This window comes from Astyanax mexicanus, chromosome 17 (assembly GCF_023375975.1).
Source record: "Astyanax mexicanus isolate ESR-SI-001 chromosome 17, AstMex3_surface, whole genome shotgun sequence".
Taxonomy (NCBI): Eukaryota; Metazoa; Chordata; class Actinopteri; order Characiformes; family Acestrorhamphidae; genus Astyanax; species Astyanax mexicanus.
In genome coordinates, this window is record NC_064424.1 from 18,858,561 (window position 1) to 18,885,393 (window position 26,833).

Consider the following 26,833-nt stretch of genomic DNA (forward strand, 5'->3'; position numbering starts at 1 on the left):
AGATAAATAGATAAATAAATACAAAATATAAAAATACATACAGATTACGAATTATGGGTGGAAACCTCCCTATTCAGAGTTGCCTTTTTTGTTATAGACCGGCTGTATAGATTCTGTAGTGACAACAGCTTGGCTCCCATACTTTAATGGCTTGATTAATCGCTTGGGCCAGCTCGTTCCTATATTTAATAGATCAGTAGATCAGTAGAAATGGGAATCGTGGTAATAAGGAAAGGGAAATCGTGGTATCAATAAAATTTACCCCAGATTTACCAATTGTCCAAGCATGACCTTTCACACTTGTCATTTTAAATATTTATCCAATGACCACTTGTAATAAAATAACGGAGTGGTAAGAGTCTTTCAGTTGTCTGGTTGCTTCCATTGCTTATGTGGCTGCTCACCTGAATATACAGTATGAGACCTACATGGATGTACGTATAATGACTTTCTGACCAAAGTAGAATGGGTCACCCCTTTATACAGGGGTTGGACAATGAAACTGAAACACCTGTTTTAAGACCACAATAATTTATTGTCCCGATGGACAGTTCTGGTGGAAACAGGAGAGTTGAGGTGCACATTGAATTCTGCCGTGATTTGGGCAGCCGTGGTTTCATGGGTTTTGGATACAATCCGGGTTAGCACCCGAACATCCCTTTCAGACAGCTTCCTCTTGCGTCCACAGTTAATCCTGTTGGATGTGGTTGGTCGTTCTTGATGATATGCTGACATTACCCTGGATACCGTGGCTCTTGATGCATCACAAAGACTTGCAGGATGCTCCAATTTAGCCATGAAACCTCCCACACTAAAATGAAAGGTGTTTCAGTTTCATTGTCCAACCCCTGTATATTATGTGAGCTTTGGTTCCTCTCAAGGATTCTTCTTCCTCCAGGTTTGAGGGAGTTTTTCCTTGCCTCTGTTGCTCACTTGGGGTTCAATGTTGTGTCATCAATGTTTTCTTTGATTGTCTGTGTTGCTATCACATTTCAGTAAAGCTGCTTTGCAACAAAATCAGTGGTAAAAAAGGCTATATAAATAAATTTTATTTGATTTAGTATGATTTTCTTTCAGTTTTATACCATTAGCAGCATTAATATTTGCTCAGGTAAACAGCAAATGTTGATATAGTCAGTAAAAAGTTCCAGGACCAGGATAATGAATAAATATGGTTTTGCAGGAATGGTGGCAGAAGATCACTCATGTCATTTATTATAATTTTGGCCTCTCCTTATTCAGGACCACTACTACTTTCAATTTAATTAGAAAAAAACCATAAGGACTGCTGCTGCTACAGGGTTCATTTTTACTTGGTTTACATGGAAATGTGGTAAAATCCCTGCATGCAGGTGGGCATTTTGAGGTTTTTGAGGGTTGCTGCCTGTGCCTCTGGCTATGCATGTTCATACCTGTCTGTAGTCCCTTCAGCACGGATTCTTAGTGGAACAACAATTAGCAACAGCATCCGGGAGCTGTGTTTTAAAACTGGAACTGAAGTTGCTTTGTTGCAGCGGTTGCCAAACAGAATGGTTGTCATGTGTTTTTTTCAATGCAATTAAGAGGCATTATGCACGGCCCTTCACTGTGAATTTAGCTGGCAAATAAGAGATGCGCTCGCTGCCTTTGTTTTAGCCTGTCAATCAACTGTTTCACATGCGAAAAGCTTTCACTAAGCATTTCTTCATAAATTGATTAAAATGGTGTTCTTTTCTTAATTGGTTTATATATTATTATGGTTATATATTATACAGCTCTAAAAAAAATAGGAGACTGATTAATGATGATGTTTTTCCTTGATTTTACCAAATTAAAAACCTCTGGAATATAATCAAGAGGAAGATGGATGATCTCAAGCCATCAAACCAAGCTGAACTGCTTGAATTTTTGCACCAGTAGTGGCATAAAGTTATCTAAAAGCAGTGTGTAAGACTGGTGGAGGAGAACATGCCAAGATGCATGAAAACTGTGATTATAAACCAGGGTTATTCCATCAAATATTGATTTATGAACTCTTAAAACTTTTGTTATTTCAGCCATTTCTCATTTTCTACAAATAAAGGACAATATGTTTATTTGCAATTTGGGAGAAATGTTGTGTGTAATTTATGTAATATAACAACAATGTCCATTTTACTCAAACATATACCGATAAATAGCTAAATCTGAGAAAGTAAAGTGGTCTATTGATTTTTCCTGAGCTGTATATTGCTGATTTATAATTGAAGTGTATACACAACAGCATCAATGTTGCTGAGAGAGCACAATTAGCCTTGCTCTCTCTGGGTGGGTAGATGGCGCACTTTCCACTTATTGCTCCAAAGGGTGATGTCAATCAGCACAAGGCGTCTGTGAGTTGATGTATCGGAGCCGAGTCGCTGCGCTTTCCTCCGAGTTCGCTGGCAATGCTACGTCAGCAGCAGTTCGAAAAAATGTATGCCTTGTTGTTTATTTACAACACAGTTTGCCGAATATTTAAGAAAAACTCTTTGTAGTCACATTTTTGGATGTTATTTTTTTAAATGTTGCATTACTGTTTTTCTTTTTCTCTCTGATCAGAGTATCGCAATATTGTATTATTATAATATTACCCACCCCTGTCCTGTAGGTATAATTTAAGCCCTGTGTTGATTTCAAAAAACCTTCTAAAATAAATTGTGCACTAGATTTTTTTATTACATAAAGAGACTATCCCTGAAAAAAATCTTTAAAGATATGGCCATGGTATTACTGACACTGTAGAAGAGCCTGATAATGTTAAGATGTGAAGCTTTGAAAGATCCCTTTAAAGCACAGTTGATCCAGAAAAGCTCTCGCACACAGACCCCTGTCCAACTGGAATAAAATGCTTATTTATAAATGCCTTCTTTTTACCCTGCTCTCTCGTTGTGTTTAGTAAGAGCTGCTTTCTCTTCCTGAAAGTAATTACTTAATAATATTGATTCAGCTGTTTTAACGACCACTACCACTAACGATCTTCCGTCCACAATTGCCCTTTCAGTTTCAGTCCCTTTCATTTCAGGGAAATGACCACTGAGAACCTGCAATAAATTAGCCATTTCTAAATATTAACCCTTAGTTGGCTATTTTTTTTTTTGGATAAAAGCCAAATACTGACAACTGGGGATGCACCAATGCAAAAATTCTAGGCCAATGTCTAAAAAAATTTATCATTTATTTGAACTTTTAACCAATTGTATGCAAATAAGAAAATAAAAGGTGTCTCCTAAAACAAAACCTTTTTTTTTTCTTGTTTCAAAAATTATTTAGATAAGTAATCCTTTCAAAGACTCTCCAGCTTCAAACCCAAGTTAAATAAAACAATAGATCTGTGGAAGCCAATGGATTTTAAAGTCCAGTGATTGCCAGTTGTAGTAGTGGGGCCAGCATCCTTTTCCAGCATAAAAATAATACATGAACAAGCATCAAACAAGATTTAAAATATCAGCCAAATCTAGCCATAGGCCCAATACCATTGATAAAAAAAAAGATATAATTCTGATATTACTGTGCATCCCTAGTGACAACAATATGGACAAAATAGTTACAAAGCAAGAAAAGCACTGCTCTATCTGCTTTTCTTAATCGTTTATTGCCAAGTAACTTTAGGCCAATAATCAAATATTCTGAATAATTGTGCAAATTACTGTTCACATGTGACATGGCAAAAAAGTTAATGGGATAGCAGTATGTAAGTTAGTCATGAAGTGTTGTCGCAGGGTATGGCTTGGGAATATTCACACCCATCTGTATAAGGTGAGAGGTGTTATCTTGTGATTGGGGTGTGCTTATAGCAAGGTGATTTAATCATCGGAGCAGAAGAGTGAGGTACCATACCATATGCTTACACGCCATGGAATTTGGCGGGTCCCATGGAACCTAAAAATACTGCAAAATTTGTGAGATGTTATGTCGTGAGTGAGGCTGAACACTGGTCAGTGTGCTCACGGCAAGGCAATGTGAATCATCATCAGAGTAGAAGACTAAGCCAAGCCAAGACATGCCAAAGTCACAGAACATGAACTAGTATCAAGTCCCATGGAACCTTTAGAATAATGCAAATCGTCACTGTCCAATAAAAAAAAACAGGTATCTCCATTTTTTTCTTGATTTTTAGTTTACTACATAATTTGAACACACAAACTGTCCCTTACACTGTAAAAAAAATCTTGATGAGTGGACCCATAGAATTTCTCCAAAATGAACTGAAATACACGTTTTTAACATTGACTTCAATTAAAAATTAAGAAGGTTTTTTTCTTTTTACTGTGATGTTGCCAGTTTGAAAATACTTGTTTTTCATTGGACAGCCATGAAATGTGAATATGATTTCTGCCATAGTTGCTGGATTGTTTGTACAGGCAATTTTAGCCAGATTTTCTCTGGTCATGATCATTAGCACCCACCGTGCTGTCCACACTGGGTGGTAATGCCTTCCATGATGTGAACAGTAAATGGCCACTATCAGATCTCGTTCAAATCCCTGCTAATTCACATTACCTTGCACACCAGGCGCAACTTATACAAATGTGGAAATTCCCAAGTTATCTCCTGAGGTAACAATTCATTATCATTTTCCATGCTGGCATCCTATGACTTTGGATGAAATGCCCCAGTAATAATAATAACTATATTGCTTGTCGCAGGAATTGTCTGCAGGCATTAATCATTAAACAAAATGTTAGAAGAAGCCCTTTTTAGGTGCATTTGCTGTGGGGTTTCCTAGAATGGTTTATGAATGAATGCTAATGGAGACCTCTTAGCATGATCATTTAACGGAAGCTAACGGATTAGCATCATTAGAATTTATGGATGAAGTGCTCGTATAAATGAGCGAATGCAGAGTTCATCTTCTGCTAAATGTAATCTTTGTATCTGTTTTGTTTGAGGCATCTGATGCTGCAGTGCAGCACAAAAGCTTCTACTGTTTTGAAAATACAGTAAGTTATTGTCGGCCGTGATGATGGAAATTATAGCAAATGTCCTTGGACTGCAGCCAGGCGTGGAGGAAGCTCTAGGAGCTGTGGTAAAACAATGGTAGCAGAGCTGGAGCCAGTTTCCAGCTATAAATTCCTATTTGTTTTCACTACCAGAGGATCTCTCTTTCTGTGTTTTCTCTCTCTCTCTCTCTCTCTCTCTCTCACGCTCGCTCTCTATCTCATGCTGTGTGTTTCTCTCTTCCTCTCCCTCGAGGCTACAGGGCAAAGCATTAGCGGAAGTCATCAGATCATCCGTAAAGTGAAGATAAACGAGTGCATGCTATAGCTGACAGTTATGGAAGCAGACCAGAGTGTCTCTACTGGGTTTTGAAGTGCACTCATGCAGTTAACACATGCTAACATGCAGTATGTAAACATGCGGCATATACACGTCGTGTTTACATGTACAGTACTCACTGTGCATGGACATCTAGCGACTCCTTCAAGCGCAAGATTGAAGACTTCCATCAATCATCATCTAAACACCAGCAGGATCACTGCGCTGCTGTCTTGACTTTAATTTGATTCATTAAATCAGTCTTGTCCTATTTCTTATTGATTCATTAGATGATCACCTGAGAGAGATTGATCGCAGGGTCACTCAATGACAGTTGCAATTGATTGTTTGGTTTACTGCAAAAGCTACCAATGTTTTACTGTATTTTTCACACTATAAGGCACACTATTACCAAACATCTTGTTTCTTGTATATTTTCATATACTAGGCGAACGTATTTATTTATAAGGCGCATTATGCGACACTAGTAAAGAACAGGGGTGTCGCCATTTTTTTCTTCTAATTCACCTGCAAAGCTAAGCTAAAACGAGGGCTCGATGCTAATCTACACTCTATTTCTTTCCTGAAAACTGTTTATTTGGGTGAGTAAAGCGCCTTTGTTTATTCACAGTAAGCTTAGATTTCCAGCGACAACGCTACACTGAGGAACCATACGTGCTCCGGTAAGCCAGGGAGATATTAGCTAGCAGTTTCTCCCACAAAGCTTGTTTTAACACGGTAAACACGCAGACTACAGTCTGATATACTCACCTCTGAACACAGCGAAAGAGCTAGCACTTACCGCGGTTAACGGGTTATGTTAATGCTGCTCCAACAGTGCTAGCCAGAGTTAACAGCAGGCTACACCCCGATAATACTCAACTCTGAACGGCAAAAGAGCTAGCGCTTGGCGTGGTTCGTAGCTAATGCTAATACTTCTTCTGTTTCAAACTCAAAATAAACTCAGATTAGACGACTTTAAACAGATTTGTTAGCCTTGGAGTAACTGCTATCAAATTTGGACTAACCAATTTGTGCCACACAAATACTTATAATTATGGTTGAGAGACAAGAAAAGCTGTACATGAATTTGGCAAAGACGAAGCAAAGATAATGCCTTGCCTTACCTTGGGATTCCCCTATATATTCACCTATATATTGGTGTGGCACAGTGGTATATAACACCACTACTAGTGATGATGACATCATGTGCATATGGGAAACTAGGGTTCAATTCCCAGTCTTGGTGACTAAATGCTGGGTTAGTCCTTGGGCTAGACTCCTAACACTACATTGGCCTATCTCTGTAATTGGACTAACTTTGTAAGTTGCTCTGGATAAGAGCGTCATCCAGCTAAATGCTGTCAATGTAAATGTATAGGATGTGAGGTGCTATCGTGTGCATATACACTAGCCACCATTGGTCATGGCAATGCAACGTGAATTATTATTGAAGTTTAAGAGAGGCATGAAAGAAGGTTTCAGATGCATGGGACTGGAACAGCCCCTAGTTAGCATGTTAGGAGAGTAACATAATATTATAATTTGCAATAGAGCATTTAGTAGAATAGGAAATGTACCAACCAATTCTACTTCTTGTCCAAGGTAGCTAAAAATTGACACTGTTGTAGTCTGAGCTTGTGTAAGATAACATAAAATAAGACCTTACTAATCCCAAATGGGAAATATGAGCTATGATAGGTCAGTTTAGTCCAGCGTTAGATTTTTGATAAGCAGACCTAAATGGCATCACATTTCTCTCTCTCTCTCTCTCTCTCTCTCTCTCTCTGTCACTGTCCCATTCCTTTACGGATTGCCCTCTAAAGTCTGAGAAAAAAAAACTGCCCTCCTAAACAATGCAGTCATCTGAGACAGATCAATAGACCTGGCTCAACATGTCTAGACTGTGAGATGAAGCACTCATGCCAAAGGATGGATGCTTACCTTCTTGCATTTTATAGGTCACCCCTTTCCTACTTTTAGATTAGTGTCCCTGTATAATCCACGTGAGATTAAGGTGTTGTCATTGAGAGGGGCAAATTAAGGCTTCGTCAGATTGTGTGTTTTACCTCCTCATAGATTCTTCTTCTTCCCTTCTTCCCCCCTTCAGCTTTCAGCTTGATCATGCATGATCGCTGACCAGCCGATTAGTTTAAAATATCAGATTCTGTGCTATGATTGGGTGGTATAATGATAATAACATATACTGTAGTATTTTAAAATTATGATATACCAGCAAACAAGGAAATAAAATAAACTGTAATTGGTCACTAAGTAGCTTTCCAAAGCTAAAAGCAACTATTCTTTTTGCCAATTTTAGTCAAACCACAGCAAATCAGTCAAATCAGCATTAATTAAACTTTGTACATATTAGCATTGATAAAGTTACTTTATTAGTGGTCAAATTACAGCTGACCTACTGTAGACCCTTGCAAGACACTTATATACACTTATACATGCATACATATATATTAGAGGCTTTCCAAATAATACATTTGTTGGATGCAAGGCATTGAGCAGGGTTTTTTTGTATCATTAATTTTGTGGCTGAAAATACACTTGTTTGTTGCGGGTGTACTTGGTGCACACTAAAGCTATGAGTGCTAATTTTCTAAACTGTTAAATTAAACTATAGATACATAGCTGTATAAATGTGCATTTATGTGTATAAATATACTTAATAATAAATAAGTGTACAATTTAATTTCAATACATACAGTGCAATTTTGCTCTTTTTTATATAAGAACTGTACATAACTTATCTTGTTGACAATTTTAGTCAAACCACATTCTAGCTTTGCTCCAATGCATTGATTAAACTTAGGCTAATTAATTAAAATAGGCTGATCTTCTGTAGACCCTTGCAATGACACTGCTATACAGTTGTATAGCCATACATATATTATTATACATATATTATTATACATATGTTTTTTGGAGTGCACTTTGGGTTTTTGTATATTTCTTTTTGTAGCTGAAAACACTTGTTTGTTGCGGGTGTACTTAACTCTTTTTCAAATAGTGCACACCAAAGCTATGAGGGCTAATTCTAAAAACTGCTAAATAAAACTATAGATAAATAAATGTAGAAATTAATGTTAATATACAGTGCAATTTTGCTGTTTTTTTTATATAAGAACTGTACACAACTTTTCTTGTTGCCAGTTTTAGTCCGTTTTAGGATTAATAATTTCAAGTAACCTTATCAATGGATCAGTTAGGGCTAAACAATTAATCTAAATTCTTTCAAAACCTACATGCAAAAACTCTAATCTGTGTTTCATTATTTTTTACTCTGTTAATGTGCATATATTGTGAAATATAGTGTGAAATATAATTGTTGCTATGAACTGAATATTATCATAATGCAACAACAAAGGGTAGAACAAATGTAACCCTGCATAAATTAGATGCATGACAAACAGCACAAATACTTAGCAGAATAGCCCATAAAGCTACTAAAGGTCTGGTTGATTGGATTGGGACATTATTGTTTTATTGCAACTTTCAAAAATAGCTTGATTTTATTTGCTATAACAATAATTAGTAGAGTAATCTGACTGAACAATAGTCAGTAGTGAAAGCTCTATTGTACATTTTAATCAGCAGCCTCCTGTTGTGTAGTTTGTTTTGTACAGACCTGAACTATTAGAAGAGATAAGCCAACATTGTCTTTCTCTGTCACTTCCTCTCTCTTTTCTTTCTCTTAACTTTTTAATTGCTTCTGATCCTCTCTCTCTCTTTTTTATCTTTCATTCCTAATAAAGCTGGATGGAGTTTTATGAATAGAGTACAAATGGTCAGTATAACCAGAAGGTTTCTATAAGGAACAGGTACTAATATAGAAGATATAGCGAATAATCTAGTAGATCTATATCAGTCCAATCACTCTGGCACCATATAGAATCTCAGTAATGGAAGGAGGTGAAGGAGAGACGAAGCTCTCAATGGGACCATTTCCTTTTGCATCTGAAGATGGGAGGATGTGTGTGTGTGTGTGTGTCACTGAGAGTCGAGCTGACAGAATACTTCTCTGTCGACCCAAGGTAAACTCTGCATGACTGCTCTTGCTGCTGAAGAGGGATGAGAAGCTTCAGTAATCCTCAGAGACTAAAGTGACTAAAATAAAGCAGGAATTTATGAATGTGGTATTAAAATGGTAAAAAGCGACACAGCGTTTTCTGAAATTGATGCAAAATTTATTTGTGATGCAGTGAAGTAGCATTCTAAACTGATTGGACAAACAAGTTTGTCGAACGCATCTTTGCACATACAGTAATAATCAAAAGTTTGAACCTTAAAAAACCTTAAATTCATTTATTTATTTATTTATTATTATTATTATTTTTTTTTTTTTTTCATTTTCTCCCCAATTTACAAGGCCAATTGCCCAACCCACTCATTAGGACTCCCCCTGTCACTAGTGATACCCCAACACCAGGAGGGTGAAGACTGACACATGCTTCCTCTAATACATGTGAAGTCAGCCACCTCTTCTTTACTAACTGCTGCTGATGCAGCATTGCCGAGTAGCATCACAGCACGCTCTGAGAAAAGCGCAGCGACTCGGTTCCGATACAACAGCTCACAGCTGCCTTGTGCTGATCGACATCACCCTTTTGAGTGATGTGTGGAAGGAGGGCGCCATCTACCCACGCAGAGAAAGAGCAAGACCAATTGTGCTCTCTCAGGGCTCCGGCAGTGCTCTCCTGATCATAGTGGCAACTCTTAGCCCGCTGAACCACTCAGAGGCCCAAATTCATTTTTTTAAATTATTATAATTGTAACTGAGTGACAAACAATAAAAAAACTTAGAATGTTTCCCTAATATCAGATCACACATCCTGATCATATTATGAGTTGAGTACAAATAATATATATAAGGATATATATAATGCATATTGGTTATATAACATTTTAACTAGATCTGTAAGCAAGCTGGAAAATGACACCCATCACATCTTTGGATCCAGGTTTTAAGAGATGGAGGGTTGCCAAAATCCTATAAAGTTGGAATGCAGTATAGGAGAAACACAGCAAACCCAACCCTGAGGTGGAGTAGGGAGGGGTTTGGTGCTGTTGTCATGGCAACTTTGGCCACTGCTTCTTATCACTGGTCCAGGCTCAGATGTTACGTGTGCTGCGATAAGGTAGAAAAGTGTGTGTGTGTGTGTTGTCCTGCAGGGTAGGAAGGCAAGGATTATCCTCCTGCTTACTGCTCAGCAGGTCTCAGACCAGAGAGGATTACGACAACACCCACACCCACACAGTTTCACTTTCAGTAATCAAACATACTTACACACACCAAAAATGACACAAACCACATGAACATGATATCTATTTATTCTCACACATGTAATGCTATTTTTTTTTTACTGTCATATTTAAAGTTGTGATTTTCATTTATTTTGTTACACTATTTAAAAATGGCTCCATACATTGTGTAGGCGTCTTCAGCTGCCTCGGCTTGTACCAGCTTGTACCACTTTATTATTATTATTTTTTTAATATTGTTTTAACTTGTTTAGTAATAGTCCCTTGGATTTCAGCAGCTTAAAACATTAAATCCAAGTGTTTCATTTCATCCCATTGCCACAAGTGTATAAAATCAAGCACCTAGAAAAATGTTATTGCAAAAAGAAAATGTATATTGAAGCTGATAACTCTGAAGAACTTATCCTTGTCACACTTAGAAAGATGGGAAGGCGGACTTAAAAGCAGGTATAAATAATTGAACAAAAAGAGAAACAGAAGCAAACCCAAAAGCAAGCAAGGTTAGAAAAATGAAAAAATAAAATAAAATAAATAAATAAACAAGACAAACCAAACTAAACTAGATTCATTTAACAACACTAAGAAAACAAGAAACAAAAATAACTGAAATCAGACTAAGAGCACAAAAAAACAACCCACACAAACCTGACTAGGATAAAACAAAGCATAAAACATTACATATGAGACAGACAAAACACTCCACAAGGAATACTAAAACAAAGGGGCTTATATACAAGAGGAGGGTGAGGAACACCTGGAGAAGGAAACGAGGGGGTGGGGTTACAAACAAGACATAAGCTGACAACACTAATGGCTAGACATGGCCATGTGCTTGCAGAGCACATGGGGGAGGAAAATAAAACAGTCTGAAAGGCAGGATAGAAACAGAAGGAACAAAAAAACAAGCTGACACACAGGCATACAAAGGCTGTGCAACAGAGATAACTTGTGGTCTTTCTTTTTTGGGGCATTCCTGATGAGGGCCAGTTTCATCATTTTTCTTTACTTGAATTAGAACATTGTTCAAATAGGGCTCTTCCTCTTCACAACTGATGCTCTCAAATACATTAAGAGGACTTAAAAAGGTTTACTTTTTACTAAACAAGGAAACAATTGGTTGACAACTTAAATCACAGCTGGTCCGTAGCAGTGAAAATATACTAAGATTTGGAAATGGCTGCAAAAAAGACAATTTACTAAGCTTTGTCTGTAGTAAAGCAGTGTTGTAACAGACTGTATTATTGCACTCACTACTCCAGCATTTACACAACACACAGCATATTCACACTTTCATCATAAACATTAGAAAACATCACAGAAACACAAAACTTTGCAACTATTAAAAATATAACTCTTTTCTTTAGTCCCGTACTTTCAGTGTTCAGCTGTGTATGTGTTCTCTGAAGAGCGTGCTGAGCTCACACCGAGAGTTAGGTAAGGTGTATTCTGGGCGTTGCTCTGACATCCCGACATTTCAGCTGCATTTGAAGCATGTAATTACATCAAAGACTGTTATTTGTGTGCAAGAAATAATCTAATAGGGACGTGTTGATGGAGATTGAAGATGAAACGGTGGGTACTCTCTCAGTTCCCTTAAACAAATTGACCCGAGTTGCTACACTGAAGATGTAATTATCTCGCAAAGGTTACTGTAATCTCAAATATCATTTGGTGGTAATGACACCATCTTTACAAATGTGTGGTGTAATTCTATATGTCTATCTACACTGAAAAGCCAAAAGTCATGGGACAGGAAATAACACTGTGTTAGCATGACGTTTGACTTGTCATGCTAGCCAGTGTTCAGTCTTAAAACTCGAAACATGAGTAAGATATAAATGTGCTAAAAATGAGACATATTGTTTAAGTTCTCTATAAATATTTGAGTGAGGGAAAAATATAACTTTTTCTCTCACTGGAATTTAAGGTGGAAGTGAAATTTCTGTGGAAAATGCTAATGCTAACTTGTTTGGTAAATGTGAGAGATAAATGTAATAGGAATGAGACACATCTTGTTTAACTACTCTAGTAGCCTCTTAGAAAAAATAAAATTAACTTACTACAAACTTGCTACAAATATGAATCTCCTTCACCCATAGCTCCGACATGCATTTAGCTTTGGTGTACTACCACACATTAGGGGGGTAGCAACTGTACTTATGTTTATAATAATTTAGACCCAACTAATCGATTATTTGGTTGCCAAATATTTTCATGATCTGTTTCAATCGATTAGTTAATGCAGCCCTAGTGTACATTGAAACAACACAAACAAACTGAGAATTAATGGTCAAATCTGATTTCATTCCACTTATAGCGATAGAAATGGACAGTAAAATATTATATGACTTATGACTTATTAAGGTGAAGTCACCTTCATCTTAAAAGGACACCTAAAAAGTATTCAAAGTTAATCTTTGAATAAGACTTGTTTTATCTAGTCTTTGTCATATAATAAAACATTTCTATCCTGATGCAGTGGTCAATTCCAGGATAATACTGCCCTTATCTACATAAAATGATGTAAATTATATGTGAAGGACTTCACAGTCAACTGTCAGGAATACCCAGGCAGGGAGACGAGGAGGCGGACACAAGTGCAGGTAAGGGAAAAATGAATAATTTAATAAATAAATATAAATAAACAAAGAAACGAGAAACAAGTAAACACTTAAACATAAAACAGGGAGATACATACAAGGAACTATGGAATAAACTAAATGACTGAAAATAACCAGAAACAAACGAGAGGAACCAGAGAACTAAAACAAACAAACTAGAGATAATAATAATGATAAACAAACAGGGAATATATACAAGGAGCTAAACTAGGAATCAACACAAAGCAGGGGTATGTACAAGGAACTGGGGAACACGGAGCTAAACAAGAAACTAGAAAAAACAAACAAGAAATAAACAAAACTAAACAGGGCAGGGATATATTACAAGGGAAACAACAAGAAGCAAAACACTAAGAAATAAACAAGGAAATAGACTAAGTATAAATATATGTATAAGGCAAAAACAGAGAAAAACACAGAGTAAGGAACTAGGAAACGAGGAGAATAAACTAGAGAAACGAGGAACGACAAAACAACAGGGGAAGGTACAAAGACCGACAGAGGACAAGTGGCACAGGGGATCTATTTAACAAACAGGAAACACACTAGAATTGGAAACACCTGGGGAAGAGGCGGAGCTACATTAGACACAGGTGGAAAAGTACTGAGACGGGAGACACAGGGGAGCACAGGTCACGTGGGGAAGACACACAGAGACACGAGACAAGACCAGGATGTGACATCAACAGATCTCCACCCATTTTAATAACGGCGTACCGTTACATTTCAGACTGATATGTTAAACAGCACTCTCCAACACTCTCCATCATTAAAACAGCTAGTGAAGAATGATGTTACATTCCTCCAGTACAATTCCAGAGACATGTCGAAATGTAGCACCCAGCTGTAGGTAATAAACACTTTGTAGTGAACCCCAAACTAAGGGCGTTTGCACACTAGCTTTAAGCAAATGGAAAGGACATCCCTTGAGATATACAAATAATACAGATAATAAATTTTGTTACAAAAGTATCACGTAATTGAATGTTGTGCAAATGTTTTAAATGCATGCTAAATTATTCATCCTACATTTTTTTCTGTTGTATACTGTTTTACTATGGTATGTAAGAAATGCAGACCATAGGGTAATTTTAAAAGGTCTACCAAATAAGCCGATGTACTGCCCAACACCAATTTGGCTTTCTGTATTAAATTATTAAGTTTATTAATATTGAGTTTACTGACTGCTGACACACTGATACATTCTTACCCCTTTAAAATGCTGGACCATCATACCTACCATGTGGAGGATGTTACTGATGTTACTGTCTGTTGTTTTGGGTGTATTTTTCTCACAACTCTCACAATACAATTAGCTACTGTTGTATAACTTGGCCTATCTGATAGATGTCTAGTTGTTAGGCCTAGTTCAGTGATTTCTCACTCTGCATTTACACTGCTCCGACCCGTCCACGCACAGCGATTTATTCCATTCATTTCCAATGGACTCCGTCAGATGCAGTCGCACAGTGCATCATGGGTCCGACCAGTTAAGTCCGGGGGATGCGATGCAATGAAAGTTGAGACGAGGTGAACTCTATGCAAATGAATTCTAAGTGCTCTATGCAAATGAATTCTAAGTGCTATTGCCCACTGTTTTCTCTATCTTGTCCTTCCAGCCATGTGCTTTTTTTTAATAACATGGCCTTGTTTTGTTATCATTCTGTCTCCGCTCTAGCCCCGCCCTATCCATTAGTGTTGTCACCTTATGTCTTGTTTGTAACCCCGCCCCCTCGTTTACCGGTCCCAGGTGTTCTTCACCCTCCTGGTGTGTTTAAGTCCCTCTGTTTCAGTCTTCCTGGTGGAGTTTTTTTGTGTGCTTCTAATGCTTGAGTTCTCATGTCAGGTCTGTTGGATTTTGTGCTTCTTGTTTATTGTTTCTGATTTTCTTAGTTACCTTTAATCTATTAAGTCTTCTTAGTTTTGCTTTCTCAATCTAGTTTTCTTGGTTAGGTTTTCCTTGTTTTTGTAGTTTAGTTTCCGTAGTCTTATATTGTGTTTTTTCATTTTGCTTTCAGTTTTGCTTTTATCTTGTTTGTTTAATAAATGTGATACCTGCAATTACGTTCGTCTTCTCACCCTTCCTGTGTGACAAATATACATTTGTATTTATTAGTTTGTAGAAAATAAAATCTTGTATAAAACCATTTCCCATTAATGAATTAATCCCATTTATTAAAATGATTTAATCGGACAAACGCTGGGAACGCCTTTGTAATGCCCACATATGTCCAGTTGGGGGGCAGCGTTACTTTATTGACCTGTCACTAGTCGTGGGCGATATGTATCGTTTGCGAAATTATCGTGAATGTTGATTTGACGATGTGTAATTTTGTAATATCGAGTTTTTTTTTTTTTTTTTTTTAAATCGCCAAAAATTAATAAACTGCATCGTATTTTAAGGCTGTTATTTATATATTTATACATATACATAATGTAAGTAAAAACAACTGATTAACTAAACTCAGAGTGCGTTGTGTATAAAGTAGAGACCTGCACCCGCTGGACCCAATGCATAGTAGTGCAGCGCAGGTCAAATTTTGAAAGCTCATTGCGGGCGGGTGAGGCAGACGGAAAGTCTCGGAAAGCTAACCTTAGCTGCTCTTCCTTTCGTTGTGCTGGTTCTGGTTAAGCTGGTGCTTTGCCAGTCGTTACATTGTTGTTTGTTTATTTCTTTGTTTCTGGGTGATTTGTTGTATTTGGTGTCGTCGTCCAGACGCAGTTTATTTACTTTATTATTTACTTATTTATTGTTTTCCTACTTTTGTGTGACGTTTTTATTTTTCATCTTTTGCAATTCGTTAGATTATAGTTTCGTTAGTTTCGGTTTAGTTTAGTTTGTTTTCTAATTTTATTTGTTTTTGCGATTTATTATTCATTTATTTTCCTTAAAGAGAGGGCCTTGGCCTGTGTCTTGTGTCTTGGCCTGCAGGCCCTGTTTGCTTTCAGTTGTGTTTGCTTTCAGTTGTGTTTGCTTTATTGTGGCGTTTATTTGTTTGGGTCTGTAGGTGGGTTTTGTTTAGTTACTTCTTTTTTTTAGTTCTAATTGTTTACTTTTTAGTTTGTTTTGTGTAAGAATTTATTTGTTATTTTGGTTAAATATTTCTGTTTATTTGAATATTTTGTCATTGCAGCTAGCTTAGTGATGTGTTCAGCTAAGTACATCACTTTTAATTCCTCAAGCCAATGACAAGAACTGCCTTGAGCAGTAACGCGAACGTCGGAATCATGCGGGAATTGCGGGCGGGAGTGGGACTGAAAATCATATTTTTTTGCGGGAGCAGGACTGGAAATGCTGTCCCGCGCAGGTCTCTAGTATTAACACGCCCTGTCCCGCCGGCGGGCCAGAAAAATATCATAATTCATATCTGGCTGTGTTTGAGTAAGTATAGGCTCAATATAGACACCCAATATGCCATTTTAAAGCTAAGAATCTCTACTTTTCAGTCACATTTAGCTGTATTTCGTTTTAGAGCTGAAAGCGTGCGCTAGACGGTCCGGTTTGTGATAAAAACACGCTCTTTGATCCGCCCGGGGTACCTGCAGAACACCCCCCACACCCAAACAGAGCGAATCAGCACCTACCTGAGAGCACTGGCTTCAGAATCCACCCAACCATCAGAAAATCCATCAATCCAGTCCCCAATAATCCCCATTTATGTCTGAGAAGCGCTCTTATAAATCCGACGCAGATTAAAACTATTGGAAACTCCAGCGCTGTGTTCTGAGACTTTCCCTTTGTTCTGGAGCGATCAAACTGTGCATGCGTGTTACCATGGTAGTTGGGCAGACTGAGAGCCCCCCTCTGCCCCCCTACATTCTGTCAGCCAATCAGGTGGCGAGTTATGTGGGACAGAGGAGAAGCCCGCTCTGAAACCCTCTGGGAAAAAAAAGCGCTCCCCCCTCCCTCTGGAAAATCTGCTCCAGCGGGTCTATTCTATAGGGAGAGAACAGGCTGAGAGACCTTCTTTATTGCGAAATAAGTTATAAAATTAATAGTTTTTATTCTTCTAAAGTTTCCAGTCCTTTTCAGAAAGAAAGGACCATCCCAGGTTCAGATCTCTATCATATCTAGGGAGCAGTTTATAATTTTACATGGTGATTTTAAAACTTCTAATAGCAGAATATAGAGCTACTAAAACACTTCATCCACATAAATATATCATTTTATGGATCTAAAAATAAAAAATAGAAATAGAAAATCTGAAAAGCGCCTAAAAAATTTCCTGTTTTTTACCATATTTTGAACCTTACATGTTCAATTGAATACTTTTTTTAGAATAGTTTTGTATTTTTTGGAAAATATCGTCAAAATATCGTTATCGCAAAAATTAAAAAAAATATCGAGATATTTTTTTTTGCCCATATCGCCCACCCCTACCTGTCACCAACTTTTTGTACAGCTTTTATGCAGATTTAAAGGTTGCCCATTAACGTTAACAAGCGTGCATGCTTGTTTGTGTGTTTGTTTTCTTGATTTATTCATGATGTAATTATTCCAATTCCAAAATCAGAATTTTCCTATTTATTAAAATTTTATCCCTTTTTAAAAGTATTTAAAGTGTTTAATGATTATTATGCTGCCATATTGTCATTATATCATTATATATATATTTTTTTTTAGAGCAATGGAATTGGGCTCTGTAGGCCAGGTTAAGACGTGCTGTCCCAGGTGAAGTGGTTGGGCTGCAAAAGGAATCAGCTGTTTGGCTCAGGCACTCAGTAGCATTTGTTCCGCCTAGACAGTGAAAGGTCGGACTGGTATTTGATTCCTGCCGACAGGAGCAGAATAATGGAGTGTGTGAATGTGCACATAAAATGGAGTGTGTGTGTGTATGTGTGCGTGTGTGTGGGTGTGAGAGAGTGTGCTGGGGATGGCCGTGGTGTGTGTGTTCCCATATGAACTGAGCGAATGCTAGAAATTCAGTGTACTGTTACCCTTTTAGTCTTTTTTTCATTCTCTGGCATTCTCTGACATACTATTAAATCTGGTATTACCCTGAATTTAACCCTTATATACCCATTTCCCCTTTCTTACAGCTCAGTATGTAATGCACTATGTTGAGCATTCAGGCTGAGTGTTCTCCCTGTCTCCCTAAAGATAACGTATTGATTTTGTTTAGACCCACACCGCTAGCCATACAGCATCGCGAGGCGCTGAGAGAATCCTTATGTGTCTCGACCCAATAAATGCGCTCAATACATGCAGATACCACCAGGGCTTTAACTGCGGTAACCTAAATAAATATATAAAAACAGTATATCTATCCAGGGACATGCTGGAACAGAGGGCTGAAAAAATAAATTAATAAATAAAAACCTTCTATGAACTCTTAATTAGCCCCAGCTGAACCCTGCTAGCATGCTAACTCTCCAAACTGAGTATATTATATACCTGCTCTCCTTTAGTCCTCAGCTGTACTGGGGTAATATATAGCTGTCCAGGGACAGGTGTTGAGGATATAAAATCCAATATTATGGTGTTAAGGAATTTTATTACCTTGTTTTGAGCTTTGTCTGCACACCAACAAGCTAAGTGGTTTGAAAGTAGAGCAGAAACAGAGCCATATTAGCGCATTTAGTGGAAGAAAAGGAAAACATGCTAGTTGCTAACTCCCCAAACTTAGTATATTATATCTGTTCATATCAGCACATTTAGTGGAAGGTAAAGAAAAACATGCTAGTTGCTAACTCCCTAAACTAAGTATATTATACCTGTTCATATTAGCACATTTAGTGGAAGGAAAAGGAAAACATGCTATTTGCTAACTCCCTAAACTAAGTATATTATACCTGTTCATATTAGTGCATTTAGTGGAAGGAAAATAAAAAAAATGCTAGTTGCTAACTCTCCAAAAAGAGTATATTATACCTGTTCATATTAGCACATTTAGTGGTAGGAAAAGAAAAACATGGTAGTTGTTAATATCTCAAGCTAAGTATATTATACCTGTTCATATTAGTGCATTTAGTGGAAGGAAAGGAAAACATGCTAGTTGCTAACTCCCCAAACTAAGTATATTATCCCTGTATATATGTGTTCATATTGAGTCCTCAGCTGTACAGCTGTACTGGGGAAAATGTATCTGTCCATAGACAGGTGATGAGAGTATAAAAACCAAGATTAAGGCATTTTATTAGCCTGTTTTGAGCCTTGCCTGTATGCTAACATGCTAAGCAAGTAGGATGAATAAAGAATGGGGACAGAGCTATAGAGCATGTTTAGTGTAAGAAGAAGTAAAGGAAAGCAAAACAGCACACATCCACTTAACTCAGACGTTTGCAGCTAGTTTTATAGCATCTAAAATTTGACAAATGACTCATTTAGGCGATAATTCTTGTCACTCTCAATCTGGAGGGAGAGAACCTTTCTGATTGATTGTATGACTGTAGAGACCTGTTTTGTGTCAATAAGGCTTATTTCTGATCCAGGATCAGGTCCTCTAGTTTCTTATAAAACTGTACGCAGTGGAATGTAAATGTAAAAAAAAATCTGAAGGGAAGTTTTGATTTAGTAGAAGATCACTTCTAGCCTGAGACTAGATTGAAAAGATTTTAAAAATTGGGTGGGGCTGTACCAATATGAAAATAGTGTATTTTCCATGTACAAATAGTATCAGTCAATTGGAACTACATTTGCTCCCATCAGGAAAAGTGCTTTTATATATATAAATACTTTTTTTAAACCTGTTATGTTTTTTTTCTTTGCTTTGACAATAATTTTTTTTTTCTGTGCTATGTGTTTTGATGGTGAGTTCTGTTTTATTTTTTGTTGATTTTGGAGCTGATCTCGAAGTTGAAGAAAGATTTTGTAAACAGAAATGTGCTGTTGATGATGAGTTTCTCAGTTTTGCAGATCTGTGTTTCTTGCTTGTTTCCTGTCATTCAGTGTACAGTATTTTTTGCACTATAAGGTGCACCTAAAATCCTTAAAGTTTCCCAAAAAATCATCAGTGCGACTTATAATCCGGTGTGTCTTGTGTACAAATTGTAGCAGTCAGATTGTAAGGAGCAGTAAAGCCACTTTGCTAAAGTAAAGCGTTATACAGGAGTTTCAGTGAAGTTTCTCTTCAGCACCGAGGCTGGAGCAGTATTAGCATTAGCACCACTAACTTCACTAAGCATTAGTTTGTTTGTTGTTAATATAGAGGTAGTATATTGGACTGTAACCTGCATGTTAACCATGTTAAAACAAGCTACAGGGGTCAAACTGCTAGCTGATAGCGCTGTCGAGTGGCATTTACTAATGCTAAGCGCTGCTAACCAGGACTAGCGCTGCTGCTAACCTCTCTGTTGAAAATATTGGGACTCTAATCATACTGTAAATAAACAGAAGCGCTTTACTCACCCAAATAAACTGTTTTCAGGAGAGAAATCTGTGTAGATTGACATCCAGCGCTCGTTTGACTTTGAAAGAAAATGTTGTTTTCTTTGTTTTTTTTACAGTCTTGTTTACCTGCTGAATGAGAAGGAAAACATTGCGACACCCCCTATTATAGCGAAAAACGTGCCTTATTATCGCTGCGCCTTATAGTTCGTAAAATACAGTAAGTGTTATCTGCCTGAATTCCTATTTACACCATTCTACACACTATATTGGCCTTCAAATCTGCTGAAATGTTTAAAACTTTCAAACTACTCTGCAGTGTGCAGAATAATACCATTCAATGTGCTGAGTAGGGATGTCTCAACCACAGAACATTTGTTTATCCTTACCAGTACCACTGAAGTTCAACAAATACCTATTTTTATCTTTTTTTATACCATTTTATAAACAATTTCTTTTACATGTATATAAAAGTTAAATTTAAACAAAAGACACCTTTTTCTGCTATTTTAATATTTTACACACTTCAGACCAGCATGAAACTTTGTGTGTCAAAAAAAACCCACAGAAGTTGCTGAACTCAATGTGCTAATATTCTTAATTATGGACCACCAGCAGTATCTGAGCTAACTGAGCTAATGTTTGTTTAATTTTAATGAAATATACATACCTTGACTGTACTAATCTGAGTGTTTTTCACTCTGTGTGCTCTCTGATTCTGTTTGCATGCTGAAACCTAATTATAAATATATGTTTTGGGATTGTTTCCCAAAAAGTTGCAGCAGACACCTTTCCCTGAGTTGATATTATGATTAACTCTTCTTTTTCTCAAGATTTACTATGTTGCCCCATACGTTTTGGAGAATTCACAGTCTTGCATGTCTATAGTGACAGCAGAAGTTCTTGGTTCCTTCTGGTACTACAAAAACCAAGGATAGTATTAACTTATGACAGAATTATTATATTTTATATACAGAACTAGTGCAATAAATTATATATGTGATAATTGCTATAAACAATGTTATTGCCATTTTAAGACCAGTGTAATAATGACTGCATAATTGCATAGGAATGCAATTACACCCTTTTGAAAGGCTTAAAATTATAGCTCTTAATTAGTGATATATTTTGAAATTATAAGGTGTATACTAATAATATCCTAAATTGATTTGATTTGAGTCATGCAATCCTGTCTGACAGTGTCTGTTAGCAATATTAGTATTAGTATTATTATTATTGCATCTCACATAAAGAAAATGACCATCAGATAAACAACCAGCATGTGTTGAATCATATTAATTAAATTTTTCTTCAAACTAACCCTTTAAATCTAGGTTCAGTAATTTATGAAATTTATGCAGAAGTCGATGCACTGGAAATAATATAAACCTGTGTGTCTAGCTCTTGCTTAGCATGGCAGTGAATAGATACCAGGGTACACCTCTCAGCAGCGGCATCGAATCCCAAACAGGAGCAAGAGATAACTACTCTCGCGCTCTTCCACTATCCATCCTGCCGAGGCCTCCTGTCACACATCCACCCACACTCTCTCTCTCACACACACACACACACATATATGCACACTGAGGAGCGATAAAAGTAATTGCACTGCATGCCATTAAGAAAGAAAGGCAGGGGAGGAGAGGAGGGCTGACCAGTCCGTCCCGCTGCGCTGAATTTTAATTGTGTCTGTTGGCTGTTGATAAATCCATAATCAACCTCTACGCTCGCAACACACTCAAACAGCAAAACGTTCACACACAGGCGCAGGCTGTACATACCTTCCATGAGCTAGTTCCACATCAGCCCAGTGTGGATAAGGGTGGACACACACACACACACATACACACACATGTTATTTATGGAGCTGCTGAATTATGCATGGGCCCGGAAAGCGAGGGTAAACTGTTGGGCGTGCAGATGTCTGTGGAAAGACTTGAAAGCTTCTTCTCTGTGGTGACTGGGGTGGCACAGGCTGCCATTTGCGTCTTTGGCACTTCAATAGCTGTAGCTGGGTGGTACTATGTGTGTGTGTGTGTGTGTGTGTGTGTGTGTGTCAGAGCCTGGCTGGTTGACTGAGGGCAGACATAGAGCAGGGGTGTATCTGATACAGATGTCTTAGTGAAGGAAGTACTAAAGGAAAAACACATCGCTTCAGGGGAAGGATGATGAATTGCAATGTTTTTGAACAGTATCAATCAGATCTTTTGAAAAAAATTAAAGACTGAAGTGGCTAATGTGATATATAGACTGTTAAAAATGCTTAAAATGCATTAATCAAGTATTTTTTGCTGCTTTGTAATGAATAAATAATAAATATGTGTTCAGATGCAGTTTTACAAGCCCATATACAACCCCTGTTATTTTTTATAAATTCATTTCAAATTTTACTCCATATTCTCCCTAATTGACAAGGTCAACTATCCAACCCACTCACTAGGACTCCCCCTAGTAATGCCCCCAATATAACTGTGCTGACCGATATCACCTTGGAAGTGTTGTGGGGAGAGAGAGAGAGTGCGTCATCTACCCACCCAGAAAGCTCTCTTAGAATCCGGCTGCTGATTGCAAGCAGCATGATCGAGATTCGAACCGGCGATCCTCTGATCATGGTCTGCACGACCACTTGGAACCCCACACCACAGAATTAAACTATTAATAAATTAAACTATTAATACATGACATTAAGTCTAAAAAGACAAAATATGATATATATTGGATTCACACGGTCTGCAATGATTTGATTTTTTTTTTTTTTAAATCATAAGCCCAATCTGGACAGGATTAGTTTCTTAAGGGGGCCTGGGGTAATTTTCTCTTTTATGAGGAGGGGTCCCCTGTGATTTTATTCCTGTCCGGAACGACCATATATGTGTTTTTCTCAGGCTGAATTACCTACTGTTTTTTCTCACCTCGCGTTTAGTAAAATAGCTATTTGTGCACTGCCACCTACCGTAATTACACTTTGGGTGAGCATTTCCACGGAAATCCACGCAAAAACAGTAGCGAGTGTAAATGGAGGAGCTACTGAACATAATGTCATGTGACTGAGAAAGCCAAAAGCTCACTGGTCCTCCTGTTTTTTTCAGTTGCATTCGGAAGCAAGAGTTTTTTTAAACAAGAGTAGACGTGTGAAATATTTTTCACAGACGTCCCCCTGAGAAACTAATCCCACCCAGATAGGGCTTTTTCAACACTTGGCCACACTGTTGAGTTGTCTCTTGGTCTTTAAAAACAATAGCAAAATGTGTCTTTTGACAAAGGGTACCAATACATGTGTATTTAACTGTAGTTTTTATCTGATATTTAAAATAAAACTCGATAATTTTCAGTACATTATTATATACAGTCTAGATATTTTTGGCCCATCAGCAGCACAGCCCTGGCTGAGAGTGGGTTGGTACGCTTGCATACAGTAAATGGAGGGTATCAGTTACCCAGCGAATACAGCTGCCTGCTCGGGAACACTGTAGCCGCAGGGTCCTGGGTAAGGCTGGATTAATAGAGATAGGAGCACTGTTCAGTCCTCTGGCATGACCTCCACTGAAAGACACACACACACACACCTGACTGATGTAATATGTGTTGCTTGCAGAGCGCAGGGATGTGGCGTGTTGGCCTCTGGGGAAGCGTGCATGCAGCAGCATGCTATCCGCGGACAGTTTGATGGCAGAGACAGCTCAGGGAATCAGGTTTCACACTGAGCAGGGTTATAGAAGTGGATATACAGCGGATGTGTCGGTCAGCTGAGGGCTAACACTCGCTAATGAACATAACAGCACTAGATTTTTATGTGGGAACCTTGTAGGAAGCTGGCTGATTCATATATTTTCACAGTTAATAATTAAAGATAGTTTAAGTAGTAGAGATTACCATTAGAGGGTGATGAAGTATCCCCACAGGGTGTAACCAGTAATATGAGTATAGAGGGTTTATATCCTTGTGCTGAAAGGAGAACTACGAAGAACCATGTCTGTAATAATGACATTATGAAGACTGAATGTGAAGATTGAGGGAAAAACATACATTTTCCTTACACTTTATAATCTGGTGCGCCTTATGTATGATTTTTACCAGTCAGGTATTAAAGAACAGTAAAGCCACACAGGATTATACAAGAGTATCAGTTTAGTTCTCCCACACCTTGGCTGGAGCAGCATTAGCATTAGCATTAGCCATTAACTGCGCTAAGCGCCAGCTCCTTCGCCGTTCCGTGTTAAAACAAGCTACGCTGGACGAACCACTAGCTAATATCACCCTGGCTTTATTGGAACACTCAGGGTTCCTCAGTGTAGCGCTGCCTAATGGCATTTACTAGCGGTTAGCCGCTAATGCTAATGCTGCTGCACCCAGCCTTAGTGGAAATCTGGAAATCTAAGCTTACTGTAAATAAACATAAGCGCTTAACTCTGTAGATTAAGGCGCCAGTATTGACAATTCTCTTCCAAGATAGCATTGAATGTCTGACTGTTTATGTCCGCCTAGGTTGTATTCAGTCAGTAGGTCACCTGTGTTCTCTGTTGCGAAGATAGCAATACGCCTGAAATTGACTGAACTCACCTAATTTTGAGACCACCATGATCATAGGTGCAGATATGTTCACAAGCATTGTTGTTATTTAAACAAAGCAGGCAGAAGGCATGAAAAATAGCAATGAGCATTGTAAAGTGGATGGCGCATGATGTAAGATTTTTAAGATTTTTTTTGGATGGTTTACACTTTCTTCAGTGTACTTTGTCATAAGCATGTCAGAGCATAGGCACAAATGCTTATGTATCTGTAACTATATGAACAGAAATAAAATAAATATGAGGGCAACTGACAACATTCTACAAACCAATCAGTGTCAAGTACAGGGAGATACAGCCCATGTGGTTAATGATGACAGAACATAGATAAATTCCTTAGGTTTTACACAAAGTCTTTATAGGCAAGTAAAAAAAAATCCAAAACACTCAAAACTAAGGGTCTTATTGCCATTTGAACAACATATTTTACGTCTCTGAAAAAAAAATATGGCTGCTGCGCCTGCGCACATCTCCACAACGAATAGCAATCCTTAAGCATTTTAACTCTCCTCTGCACAAGCAGCAAACTGATTGGTTCTTTTAGTTCAAGGGTGGATCTATAAACTGCCCCCATGATTAGAGGTACTAAATTGCTGTGTGAAACCAAAACTTTGTTTACTAGTTAACCAACAAAACATTCAGAATGAAAAAATACATATAGTATTTTTGTTTATTTTGTTTCAGGAAGAGTGTCTGTTGATTTAATATTAATGTCAGGATGCTTCAGACCACTACTGCAGCTTTAATGAGACTCTTATATAAGAGCCAAAAAAAACAGCTCAGTCCTGATCATCTCATTTCACTTAAAGCATATTTATTTAATGTGTTTACTCAGCCTCGCGTTTAAGATTTATGTCCTCAGAAGGCTCTCATTTGACGCCATCTTGTGCACTCCAAATGAATCAGTCTAAACTAATGGGATTATATAAAATGATGGTTATTATTCATCTGCTTGTGTAAATCTGAATGAAGAATTCTTTCCTGTGTGTTTTCTGCAGTGTGTGGCTGTGACCTGGCTCGCTCCGGCTTCTTCCAGAAGGGTGGAGAGTACATCTGCACGGAGGACTACCAGCGTCTGTATGGCACCAAGTGCGACAGCTGTGGAGACTTCATCACCGGGGAGGTGGTCTCAGCACTGGGTCGCACCTATCACCCCAGGTGCTTCGTCTGCAGTATATGCAGGTATGAAAACCTCTTCTCAACAAAAGCTCTTAACAAATAGGGTCAGAGAAAAACTATGGATCATCAACTTTGGATCAGGCTCATTCAGCACCAAGAACGAGATGTTAGCATGCCTGCGACCAGGCTCACATCGGTATACAGGGGTTGGACAATGAAACTGAAACAACTGTCATTTTAGTGCGGTAGGGTTTCATGGCTAAATTGTACCAGCCTGCTGGCCAATCTTCATTAATTGCACATTGTACCAGTAAGAGCAGAGTGTGAAGGTTCAATTAGCAGGGTAAGAACACAGTTTTGCTCAAAATATTGCAATGCACACAACATTATAGGTGACATACCAGAGTTCAAAAGAGGACAAATTGTTGGTGCACGTCTTGCTGGCGCATCTGTGACAAAGACAGCGAGTCTTTGTGATGTATCAAGAGCCACGGTATCCAGGGTCAGCATGCCACCAAGAAGGACGAACCACATCCAACAGGATTAACTGTGGACGCTGTAAGAGGAAGCTGTCTGAAAGGGATGTTCGGGTGCTAACCCGGATTGTATCCAAAAAACATAAAACCATGGCTGCCCAAATCACGGCAGAATTCAATGTGCACCTCAAC

The 26,833-nt window shown here is 38.0% G+C and overlaps 1 protein-coding gene across 2 annotated transcripts in view; it reads left to right on the plus strand.

The window, feature by feature from the left end:
* LOC103034923 (actin-binding LIM protein 3) overlaps nt 1-26,833 on the plus strand; it is a 135,123-nt gene that overhangs the window by 39,200 nt on the left and 69,090 nt on the right. For both annotated transcript variants that reach the window (XR_007425027.1, XM_022676244.2), the window contains exon 3: nt 26,045-26,228. Coding sequence is in view for 1 of the 2 variants with exons in the window: in XM_022676244.2 (XP_022531965.2) it covers nt 26,045-26,228 (184 nt within the window). In the remaining variant the exon portion in view is untranslated. The remainder of the gene's footprint in view (nt 1-26,044; nt 26,229-26,833) is intronic.